Raw genomic sequence first — 11777 nt, 5'->3', positions numbered from 1 at the left:
AGGCAGGGTGATAAATCTGGGTCAGCACTAGGGGGGAGGAGGGAGCGAGGGGAAGCGAGGTCGCCGCTGACCCCAGAACAGGTGCTACAGCTCCCAGAGGATTTTCTGCAGAGGGCGGCTGTTCCACAGAGCTCCTGCTCTCAGGATGAGTCTGAGAGAGTGAGTCAGGTTCCTCTTTCTGGGTCATGTCTTTGAGAAGAGCCGGTCTGAATGTGATGATCAGTGAGAAGTAGCCGGAACAGACCACCGTGTGTAATGCATTGTGCTGCCGGTGAGATCCATGTGAAGGGTCACACATCACACACACACATATCACATGTATGCATGTCTATATATATATATACGTCTGTTTCCTGCTTTCTATTTCATAACCCTCCTCTCTGTCTGTCTGCTCTCAGAGGCTGAAGGATGAGATAGCAGAGGTGACCAATGAGATTGAAAGCCTGGGCCAGAGTGAAGAGAGGTAAAGTATCTCTTAACCATTCCTGTGCGTGGGCAGCTGGGGTCCTCAGCCTTTGTTTTAGTGGAAGTGCACTCAGAGAGAGGGACATGATCTGCCAGACGCTCAAAACAGAACGCGCTTTATGAAGTTGAACAATATACAGTTTACTATGATGTAGAACTGAAAAGCAGCAAAGCCTCACATTTGAGAAACTAAAAACAGTGAATGTTTGCCATTTTTCTTAATAAATACTTTAAATGATTATCAAAACTGCCGTCTATTTTCTTTTGGTCAATTTGACAAATCCATGTATTTAGTTTGGGCTCTTTTCATTTGTTTTTAGGAAAAGCATGCAGAGGAATAAACAGATGGCCATGGGCCGAAAGAAGTTCAACATGGACCCGAAGAAGGTAAGAATGTTTGGCATCTTTAACAATCTTGTTTTACAGAAAAACCCCAAAGATATTTAGTTTACAAAAATAAAAACACAAAAAAAGGACCAAAGTTGGTCAAATTAAAATAGGTAATACACTGTATGTGTTCACTTGGTATTTGTTCCTCACTGGACACCATAACATTCATATTCAATGTATTTATTCTTTGTGAACGATGTTCAGACTGGGTTTCTTTTCTCCCTCAGGGGATTCGTTTCTTGATTGACAGTTCCCTTTTGAAAAACACCAGCGATGACATCGCCCAGTTTCTCTACAAGGGGGAGGGGCTTAATAAGACTGCTATTGGAGACTACCTAGGGGAGAGGTAAGTGTCAAGATGTTTAATATTTACATTTTTATAATTTGTATTATTTACATTTTTAGTACAAAACACTGGGTTAGGGTTACAAAAAGACAGAAAACAGATCTTTTTCTTTTTTTTTACACGTGCAGCATTATTGAGGACAAATCAGGAGCTTATCAATATGCTATTAGTAATCTGAATATGATTTAATAAGCTCATGTTGCATTAGCAGTTCTAAAAGATCATCTGTTAATCTGATTTGTCACATCTCATCCAACTTTTGTAGCAGCCATCTCGGATAGCCAAACAGAGCAGCATTCAGCTACTGATCCTGTTTTATTCCCTGTGTGTGTGTGTGTGTGTGTGTTGTAGAGATGACTTCAACATCGAGGTCCTGCACGCCTTCCTGGAGCTGCACGAGTTCTCAGACCTGAACCTGGTGCAGGCCCTGAGACAGTTCCTGTGGAGCTTCAGGCTGCCCGGCGAGGCTCAGAAGATCGACCGCATGATGGAGGCGTTCGCCCTCAGATACTGCCGCTGTAACCCCGGAGTGTTCCAGAACACAGGTTGGCTGATTTTTTGAAGCAGATCGATGTCATACCAACTAGGGATGCCAGCGATTATTCGATTTTTCGTTAGTCTCCATAATCGAAAATTATTTTAAAAAATCGATTTTATTTATATATATTTTTATTATTTATGTTTTTCTTTTTTTTCCTGGCTTAGTTTCAACCAAAGTGTAGACTAATGCTAATAATAGTAATAGTATTAATAATTGTAAATGGCCATTGGTCACACCACCAGTTTGTTTTACTGTAAACTTGGAGGAAGCCTGCAGCACAGGCTGCACAGAGTGCAGACTGCTGCTGCAGCCTGCTGCAGCCTGCTGCAGCCTGCTACACACCGACCCCGCCCCCTCTCGGTCACACGTGCGATTGATTTATTGGCGATATGCAGAACAGTGAGAACAACACAACTAAAGATGAACAAAGCGGCACGTTCAAAGAAGAGTTCCTCGTGGAACTACTTCGAACTGACAAGTGCAAATGAAGTCAAATGCAAGCTCTGCGAAAAGACTTTGGTCTACCACAGCTCAACATCAACCATGCGTTAGCATTTGAGTGCGAAGCATGCCAAAGAAGTGCCTACAGAGAAAGACGCAGCACAGCCGGCCATTACTAACTGCACTTCAAGGCCACGTCGTTGTGATGACTGGTCAAACTGATCAGGTTTGACGGCGAATAATCGATTAATATTCACCAGGGCTATCCGATTTTCAATTTGATCATGGTCAGTTTCTGGCATCCCTAATACCAACAAATCTGACTATAGGTAAAGTCCTGAAAAAGAACACACACACTGATTGAGTCTTCTTTTACAGATACCTGTTACGTGTTGTCTTTCGCTGTGATCATGTTGAACACCAGTCTACACAACCCCAACGTGAAGGACAAGCCCTCGGTCCAGAGGTTCACGGCCATGAACAGAGGCATCAATGATGGAGGAGACCTGCCGGAGGAGCTGCTCAGGGTGAGAGGCGTTGTATTTACACGTTTGAGCAATGTTCCCCTCCAGTATATATTCGGACAGACAAAGTCTACTCTGTTTAAATACAGACAAAAATAATACCAAAACAAAAAACATGCATTGTGCCAAATCACACTGTCGTCCACTTGATGTTCAGTCTTCTTACTGTGTAAACACTGCTGATGATGCAACTGGTAAAGGGGCGGCTAATTGTAAATCCATTATGTTCTGCAGAGGCGCTTAATCCATAAAAACACATCATACATTTAACTGATTATATTCTCTATTATTACTCTGAGAATGCAAAGTAACTAAAGCTGGGAAGATAAAGTTAACATCCCATATCTGCTCATCGTCTCTGTAGAACTTGTTCGACAGCATCAAGAACGAACCCTTTAAGATCCCAGAGGATGATGGGAACGACCTCACACACACCTTCTTCAACCCCGACCGAGAAGGATGGCTGCTCAAGCTCGGTTAGTTCATGTGGTGTGGAACAGTGCAATTCATGAAATCATTCTGCTGTTAGTCCCTGTGAGCTGTGAGGCCCTCTAGTGAACTGGATCTGTAACAGCAGATGAGCAGAACACATTGTTGTATTTTTGTCATATTAATTTGTGGACATTGTTTTTGTTTGTTTGTCTTTCATGTGTTTTTGATTCCAGGAGGTATGTACATTTTAAAACCCCTCAGCTTTAATGGACTGCTTTGCTTCTGAGCCCCCTCCTCCCCTCTCCTCTCCTCTCCCCTCCTTGCTTCTACCCACACTGGCACAATTGGATTAAGATTAAAGAAAAAAAACTCTTGGGCTGTATTCTTTAAAAAAGATGGTTTGCAATTTGAAGTGGGGTTGTGTCAGCTGCTTGTTTAGAGACCGGCACAGGGGCTAAGAAATGTCCTGCTGTGGACAGGCATCAGAAAAACACATTTTAGCCTTCTCTAAACGAAAAGTTATTTATTTTAATGTACAACATATTTATAATATCTTTAACTTTCCATCAGACAGCCCACTCTGACGGGGGACTGAAGCCGTTATCTCCAAAGCAACCAGACTCAATTGTTGAAAACAGTTCTCCAAGAAACACACCATTGTTCTCCGTCTGCCACGATCACTTAGTTTGTAGATGTTATTTTCTGACTTTGTTGAATTTGAACTCAACCCAAAGTCATTCACAACAACAAACAAATTAAAGGATTGAGTCAGAACAGCAACTCCCTTGTTCTGCGAGGTAGAATGACTGTTTTTGCCAATGTTGTCTGGCAGCTTTGAAGAGAGCATAACTGGTTATGAAGGCTTTAATTCCCCGTCGGTAAGGGCTGTCTGGCGGCAAGGTAGATCAAAGAAATGATTCTGAACATGACATACATGGATTTATTTCTCAAGGTAGGCCTGTCTTTTAGTTGGCTTAAATATGATCCCTTTCCACAGCAGTACATGTCTCAGCTTCTGTATGAATGGGTCCCTGTTGACATCCATACACTGATGATATGGAGAAGAAGAACCTCATACACCCCCAGTTCAAAACTCAAACTATGCCTAGAAGCCCAGATGTGAAAAGAAGTGAGTTCACATCTGTTTCTAACTGCTGGCCACTGACCCAAGTGAATGACCCGCTCTATATTTAACTGCTGATGTGTGCCGTCACTGTGCTTCAGACTCGCTGCTGCTGTATGAAGTTCAGCTTCAGCAAATAAAATGTTATGTCTTCACTGCAGTCAGAGCTCACCTGTAATCTGTCCTCAGGGGGGCGAGTTAAGACCTGGAAGAGACGCTGGTTCATTCTCACAGATAACTGCCTCTACTACTTTGAGTACACGACTGTAAGTAATTACCGCTTGGCTTTTATAAGAGAAGAGATAAATGCTGTATGAAGGCTTCAACAGAACCGAAGATGTATTCTCCTCTCATCTCTTTTGTTTACAAGGATAAAGAACCCAGAGGAATTATTCCACTGGAGAATCTGAGCATCAGAGAAGTCGATGACTCCAAGAAACCGGTAAACTATCTTCTCTTTGTGATGCATTTTGTCGTATAATTAAATGTTTCTGCTGGTTTACCCTCCAAATCAGATCTTTGTGTCAGAAAAGTAAAACTACCATAAAACAAGATGGTGCAGGATAAAAATGCAGCTATCATTTGGTGACGTTCTTCAAATGCAAATATAATGTCCAGTCTTGCACTAATTGATTAAATATAGTAAAGTGTCAGTTTATAAATCAATAATTTAAAGATGTGTTCCCTGTATTCTTTTTATATGATTTGTCATCAGGAAATCTATTTGAATGAGTGTTTTTGCTCCTTCCTGACTCATCTCGTGCTTTTCTCCAGAACTGCTTCGAGCTGTTTGTCTCCGACCACAGAGATCAGGTGATCAAAGCCTGCAAGACGGAGGCAGACGGCCGCGTGGTGGAGGGAAACCACACTTTCTACAGGATCTCCGCCCCGACCGCAGAGGAGAAGGACGAGTGGATCAACAGCATCAAGTGAGCGGCACTTCAGCTCTCCCTTTGTCCTGCAGCGGATCACTGTACTGTCTCGTATCTAACCCTCCTTCTCCTCCTGCAGAGCCGCCATCAGCAAAGACCCGTTCTACGAGATGCTGGCTGCCCGGAAAAAGAAAGTCTCGTCTCTGAAAGGGCTGTAGCGCTGCGAGGATGAAACACTGTGGACCTGAAACTCCTCCTGCTGCTAAACTGACATTTGGACCTGACGGAGAGAAGTTTGCTTTTAAAGCTCTTCCTCTGTCCCCTTCAGTACCGACACCTCTCTCTCTACAGGTTTGACCTTTGTGTTTAAAGTTTCTCTCCCCATCTATAGATGAAAGGACAGTGGTAGACCTCTGTCTTTATCTTCCTTTTGGACCCTTCTGCAGTGCTGTAGTACAGCAAGGCTCTACTACAGAGGCACTAAGAACATTATATGTTAGTTAGGAAGTTAAATATCAAAATGGGTGAGAGTGTAATATTCAGAGAAAAACATAATTTGAAAGGAAAAAGCTAGGAAGTTCTGTCAGTCTCAGAATGTCTGAGAAAAAACAAGCAAACATTTATGTTATGAGATTATCAAGCATAACATTTAAGCGGAAAAAAATCTGGGTTGTGATCACAAGCAGTTAATAGGTCATCCATTACAGGTCAATGACAGAGTATGGCAAGCTGGGGCGTATTGCTGTGATGATCCAGCATGCCAAGTGAAGCGATGTGGTTCCCTTAAAAAAACAACTCTTCTCCTAATAGAAGCTAATAACCTACAACGGCGCTGATAAGCCGTTGTTCTCCACAGCTCTACGAGGAGATGTTCTCGGTCAGAATGAAACTTTAAAGTGGACCTATCATGCTATATTTGAATATATTGTAGGGCCTTACCTATATAAAACATGTCCGTGAAGTTTTTTTTTCAAAATACCAAACAGATCATGCATTTTTGCCATGCCTCATTTTGCGCTATTTGCTCTTTTCCACCCCTGTCTTCACAAGGGCTGATTCTGTGGCAAATGAGCTGCAGCTGACCGGCACGAGCGTCATGTCACCATGCCACGTAACCTCTCATTCCCCTGATAGGTGGAGAGTTGCCCATATAGGCGGAGCACCCCGTTTCTGACGTCAGAACAATTTCAAATCTGTATCAGTCTGTATCAGATCCGTTGCAGCCCCGTTTTTAGAGATTTGGGTATGGAGGAAAAGAGAGAGGGTTGTGTTTTCTGACACTTGGTGAGTTCCCTGACACACCGGGGACACATATTCATGTATAAAAGTGCATTTTGCATGATAGGTCCCCTTTAAGATATTTTCTTTTAGTTGAACACCTACTGTTTTTTGATAAAAGCCTTTCTCCACCTTGTGAAAGTTGCAGCACATTTCAACACAAGGATGGGGATCAGCTAATGAAGGAATCACATGGCACAGTAATGTGATTCAGAGCAGCTTTCGGGGAGTCTGAAGTTTGAGGTCTTAGATTCAATTTCTGTTACAATATAGAAATCACATGGAAAACAAATGTTGTCATCTCGTTTGGGATGTTGGACTTTATTGTACAAAATGCTCTTTTCTAAATCGGTTTTCTTACTGCTGTTGGTCACATGTCAAAGCACTGTTAATGAAAGTGATGCATAAATAGCTACATATTTATTTCTCCAGATTTCTTGTAACTTATTATTTTGAGATTTGTATCATTAAAAGTCTGAAAAACCAACACTTTTACTCATTTAACTGTTGTGATTCCTTGTTCATTTGCAATACATTGTGTTTTTATGTTGCTATAAAGCTGTGGGTAAGAGTGCACCTAACAAAGAGTCACACGTTAGAAGTCATTTTAAAAACTCGTCCACATCGTCCTTTAATTTACAAAGATAATAACAAACTGTACATTTAGCTTTGATTACTGCTGTAAACTCTCTTAACGGTTATTAGGCTCCTCCAGGGATTGTTTTTCTGCACCACACCCGTCTGTTTTATATCGCAGCTTGAAGAAATGCATTGCAGTGGTAGGAAATCTTTTTTAATGTTGTAGTAGAAAAACTATAATGTGATGACATCAGGTGGTGAATCAATCTAACAGCTGTGCAGGTAAACCAGGATCTGGAGTTTGATACAAAAAGAAAGTTTACCCGCTGAATTCACCACATACATCCCTCCTGTATGTGTCAGTCACTTCCTGGGACACACTAATGAGTTATAAGCAAGGTGAGGTTGGAAACTCCCAGCATGCCGATGGTACCCGAGTCTCCCATCTGCGGACTCCGGTGTGACCTTCGACATCAAGACGAAAGGAAACCAAAGCACTCTTTCTCCCTCTAAACATAAAAACACAGATGTTCAGTATTTTGTTGACTCTTCATTTACCTTACTACAATTTTTAACTAGTTTTATTGTAATATAAAACACAATTGTTGCAATTATTTTGCACTTCTGTACTTTAAATATATAGTGAAGTATGCATTAAGCAAATTGTACAGAAAGTAGACGTAAAAGTATTATTAAAAAGTATGCCCTGAAATATCATTTAATGAAATAAAAAAAATCAGGCACATTTATTCTCCAAGTATGGTATTCTATACAAGTTGTGAGAATGCAAAATGTATTAAATCATGTTTAAAATAAGAAAATACACTCTTGGCAAGATTTCTTTATCTCCTACCAGTAATGTACAAGCCCTGTGAGCATTATGTTAAACTGCTAGTAATGGGTCACAAGTGGTTAGTTCAATGTGTGAAACCACAGTGGGAAATCCCAGTGTCACCACTAGAGGGCAGACAGCTCCACCCTGACTGACCCTCACAGAGGTGGTTCGTTCAGAGGAACCTGTTGTCTCTAGTTTCTAACAATAGACAGCCTGTGCTGACAAAAAGGACTTTCAAAAACATTCCTTTAACCGGTAAGGCTATTGTTGGAGACTGCGTTTGTTTTTTCCTCTGCCAGGAAAACAAGATGAGATAAGTAATAACAGAGGTGACAATGCCAGAGGATACAAAGCACGAATGAGAGTGGACAGACTGCTCCAGGACCCTAACAGACAACATTCAGACAACATTCAGACAACAAACAGTATCCAAAAGAACAGGAATTACATTCCTGCTGTGACATCATGTCATACTATACTCTGATAACAAAATGTTATCTTCTGACAGAAGATAACATTTTGGGTTCTTTTCATTAAAACAATCAGACAGTGTTTGTATTATTTGACACTAAAGAGCCTTTTCTGTTGTCTTCTAAATACGTTCTAAGTTCAACACAACCTTTAGCCTCAGGTTACAGATGCCAAACATCTGTTTGTTAGTGTCACCGTGCCGGTAAGTCCTTTCAACACTGACACGTAAAACAAAAGGCCTGAATGTGCTGATGCTAATCTGTGCTGCGTGAAAGATGATCTCTTTACAACTGTTTCCTTTTGGCAGCGGATCACTCAAGATATTTTAGATTTCCTCGAATAGTGCAGGTAGCGTTCAGAGGCCGCCCGTTTACCGTCATTTCTCAGCCTGTGACACTTCCTGTTCAGAGAAACTGACAGAAAAAACCTGATACTGCAGCTTTCCTTTTGGCCAGGCCTTGACTTTATGAAATGAATACGTCTTCCTTTTCGAGTGAGAAGTTGATGTTTTTATGTCTCCCTGCAGCTTTTATTTCCACAAAAAAATATCTCGTAAAAGTGTTAATTCTTGCGAAGAACCCCCTGACTTCACCTCTCCAGGTCCAGACTCGAGGTAACTGAGACCACCCGTCAGATCCTCAGCATACCCCGGTGCTGACTCACTTCTTGACAGGAGTGAATCAGCCCCTCTCTGTCCCCCCCCCCCGCTCTCACTGTGGTGCTCCGGGCTGCTGGGAAGGCGAGGACGGGACCTGAGATTTTAGACGCGCCACAATGACTGCAGGCATTTCAGAGAAGCCACAGCCTGTCTTACTGTGGGCGTGTGCTTCTGCTCAGTCTGCTCAGGGCTGAATGTTGTCTAGTAGGCAACAAAATATCATTAAAACAAATGAAAGCAATGCACTATGTAAAAAATATATTTTAAAGAGAAATTCTTATTTTCTGCAATTTAAGTGCACTTTTGACAGTGTGCTTTATTTGAGAAAGCAACATTTTCATTCTATAAAAAAGGGATTTTTCTGTCCAAATAATTAATTTTAGTTCAATATTTTCTCTTCTTTTAGCTCTGGTTTGGTCTCTACCAACTGAGGGTAAATATCTGGCTCTTAAGCTGCTATATTCCCCACTTGGTTCATCAGCTAGTTTCTCACTTGTTCTAATTGTGTGGAGCAGAAAGTGTGCAGTGTGTTTGTTGGGTATATTCACTGAAAACAGCTGCCCGTTGAGTCTGGAGCATTGATGGAACACAGAGAAAAACTGTTGTGGCTGAAAGAATCTAAAACGCTTTATACTGCAGATCTGAGTGTAACTGCAGAGCAAGGTCACAACTCTCTATAGGTCATTTGATCAATTGTTTATTTAAAATAAATGATTTGCAAAACTTTTTTAAATGTCTAATAGGACTTTCTTTCGTCACTAAAATAAAATAGGCTGTTGCTTTAAGGGCACTTAAAGAGCACTCGCTCCGCCAAAGCCATATCCTTGGTCGCAACATAACAAGGTAATTTAGATACTCCCAGAAATGTAATGGAGTCGTCCTTGGCCCACACTACACCCTTCTATCTAGTATTATAAAATGAGGCTAACATCTTTTTTTGTTAATCCTGCTGACAAACAGGAAAAACCAATCAAACCAGAAGCAAATCCTTAATTGTTGAGGTATCATAGGTGAATGCTGTGTGTGCTGTAGTGAGTGTGTACATGTGTGTGAGATCACCTGGTGGTGTCTCAGAAGAAGTTCTTGATGAGGGGAGTGACTAATTTCACCCACAACTTGACATGACGGTCCGGCTGCTCGAACGTAGAGCTCGACACCTCGGTGGAGCGCTGATACAACCTCTCCTGCTCCTGAGAGGCACACAGTATAACACACAGTATAACACACAGTTCAACACACAGTACAACACACAGTTCAACACACAGTTCAACACACAGTACAACACACAGTTCAACACACAGTACAACACACAGTTCAACACACAGTTCAACACACAGTTCAACAAACAGTTCAACACACAAAATAACACAGGTGTGCGTTCAGTGCGGAGTCACACAGTCAGTCATCATCATTTCCTGCGGTTGACCCACCTCCTGGAGCTGGCTCTGCAGCGCCTTGTTCTCCGTCACTATGGCGATCTGGGCCTCCAGGTCACGGTGAACCGAGCGGTATCCAAAATTAGGGGAGCCAATTAGAGTGAGGCAAGGCCGGTCCTTCCCCTGGAGGTAATACCACAGACCTGTGAGGAGAGGAAGAGTGCAGCGAGCTTCAGAGAGACGCTTCCAGCAGGGATCTCAGACCACAACTAAGAGGAAGCACATGCAGAAAATCCCCAGCACAGATCCAAAACCCCAAAGCATGAGGGAGAGTGAGTGTACATCCTCGCCCCGGGGCTACGGCGCGATGAGTGTACGAGCCCTCCTCTCTCACGCTACATACCGCTGCGACCACAAGAAGAGCAGCGGAGCAGGGAGAGTGATGCGTTTTATTAGTTTCACCCAGCCAAACAAAAGTAGTCTGGATGCTGAGCCCTGGATAATGCCACCTACACACTATGACTGTGTGGATCACATTAGAACACAGTCTGTCTCATAATGGGGGTGTTGAACTGAAGGAACCCCCGACAAATCTGTCTGTTGCCAGGGAGTCCAAAAACAGGCGAGAAGTGAAATGGGAACAGCTGCCAGACCTAGAATGGATGTCTGCAAGTAGCTAGTGCTACAAGTTGTTTGTCTGTGATTTGTAGCAGAGTCAAATCAAGGAGGAAAAAGAAAAGAATATGCAGAGAGAAAATGTATATGCTTGTCATAACGTAGGTAGCTGACTGCTTTTGTTGTGGCTTAACCATTATATATATTTGTGCAATGGCTTTAGGTCAAGATGTCCACACTGCAGACAGGCCACGATTGATGACCTGCTACTTCTCTTCTCGATTGCTCCTTTATAATTCTCAGAAGCAAAGAACATCATTTACCTGCATCTCTTTGTCTCAGTTTGTCTTGAAAAACATCCTTGTTGAATTAAAATCACTTTAAAATAATCACACTGTCAAATATTCTAAAAAAAAAAAAAAAACGACTTCTTTTTGTAAGCTTATGTGCATATATGGCCCTGTCAGTACTATATATACAGATGAACTGTATGTCCCTTGATCTGTTTCTAATCATTGAGTATCACTACAAGCTCAGCTTCTGATCATGTGAGGATGTGACCATAATGCCAAATGCAGATTTAAATGTACAACTGAAGCGAAGCGCTCTAGACGTGTGTGTGTTTCTAAAAATGAAAATCTTTAGGCTTTTAGGCTCAGGGCATATTTTTAGACAACTTTTACACTAATTAGTAGTTGAAAAACGAATTAACATAAGATCATGACCGTTAGTCGTTGATACAGGTGTGTGTGTGTGTGTGTGTGTGTGTGTGTGTGTGTATTCCCACCTTTGGCGTGGAAGGTCCACTCCGGCCGGTGGTACTCGTGCAGG

The 11777-nt window shown here is 42.0% G+C and overlaps 1 protein-coding gene and 1 long non-coding RNA gene across 3 annotated transcripts; one reads left to right on the top strand and one right to left on the bottom strand.

The window, feature by feature from the left end:
* The first annotated feature begins 66 nt into the window (after positions 1-66).
* Positions 67-5728, top strand: LOC104944610 (cytohesin-1-like). 2 transcript variants are annotated; one of them, XM_010770173.1, is made up of 11 exons: positions 67-271; positions 399-463; positions 786-852; positions 1106-1201; positions 1553-1746; positions 2562-2710; positions 3072-3184; positions 4450-4528; positions 4633-4704; positions 5037-5191; positions 5274-5728. In XM_010770173.1, the coding sequence occupies exons 2-11, from the start codon at positions 430-432 to the stop codon at positions 5350-5352; spliced, it is 1038 nt and encodes a 345-aa protein (XP_010768475.1). In that variant the 5' UTR covers positions 67-271; positions 399-429; the 3' UTR covers positions 5353-5728. The 2 variants fall into 2 exon arrangements, with proteins under 2 accessions (XP_010768475.1, XP_010768476.1); XM_010770174.1 differs by having other exon boundaries at positions 68-271; positions 1083-1201.
* A 1293-nt stretch (positions 5729-7021) lies between these two features.
* On the bottom strand, positions 7022-11777 carry LOC104944609 (uncharacterized). Its single transcript, XR_798241.1, has 4 exons — positions 11734-11777; positions 10386-10534; positions 10015-10145; positions 7022-7500 (listed from the first exon to the last, which is right to left on the bottom strand). It is a non-coding gene; the product is annotated as an uncharacterized lncRNA (long non-coding RNA).

The sequence above is a fragment of the Notothenia coriiceps genome, unplaced genomic scaffold (genome assembly GCF_000735185.1).
Source record: "Notothenia coriiceps isolate Sejong01 unplaced genomic scaffold, NC01 NC01_scaffold00008488, whole genome shotgun sequence".
Classification (NCBI taxonomy): Eukaryota; Metazoa; Chordata; class Actinopteri; order Perciformes; family Nototheniidae; genus Notothenia; species Notothenia coriiceps.
This window is presented reverse-complemented; position numbering and strand designations above follow the sequence as displayed.

What these genes read in the sequence shown, in the direction of transcription:
- LOC104944610 (XM_010770173.1), top strand. Translation starts at nt 430, where the DNA reads ATGAGATTGAAAGCCTGGGCCAGAGTGAAGAGAG. An exon ending in TCAACATGGACCCGAAGAAG is followed by an intron (nt 853 to 1,105) that starts GTAAGAATGTTT and finishes CTTGATTGACAG; the next exon opens with TTCCCTTTTGAAAAACACCA. An exon ending in GGAGACTACCTAGGGGAGAG is followed by an intron (nt 1,202 to 1,552) that starts GTAAGTGTCAAG and finishes TGTGTGTTGTAG; the next exon opens with AGATGACTTCAACATCGAGG.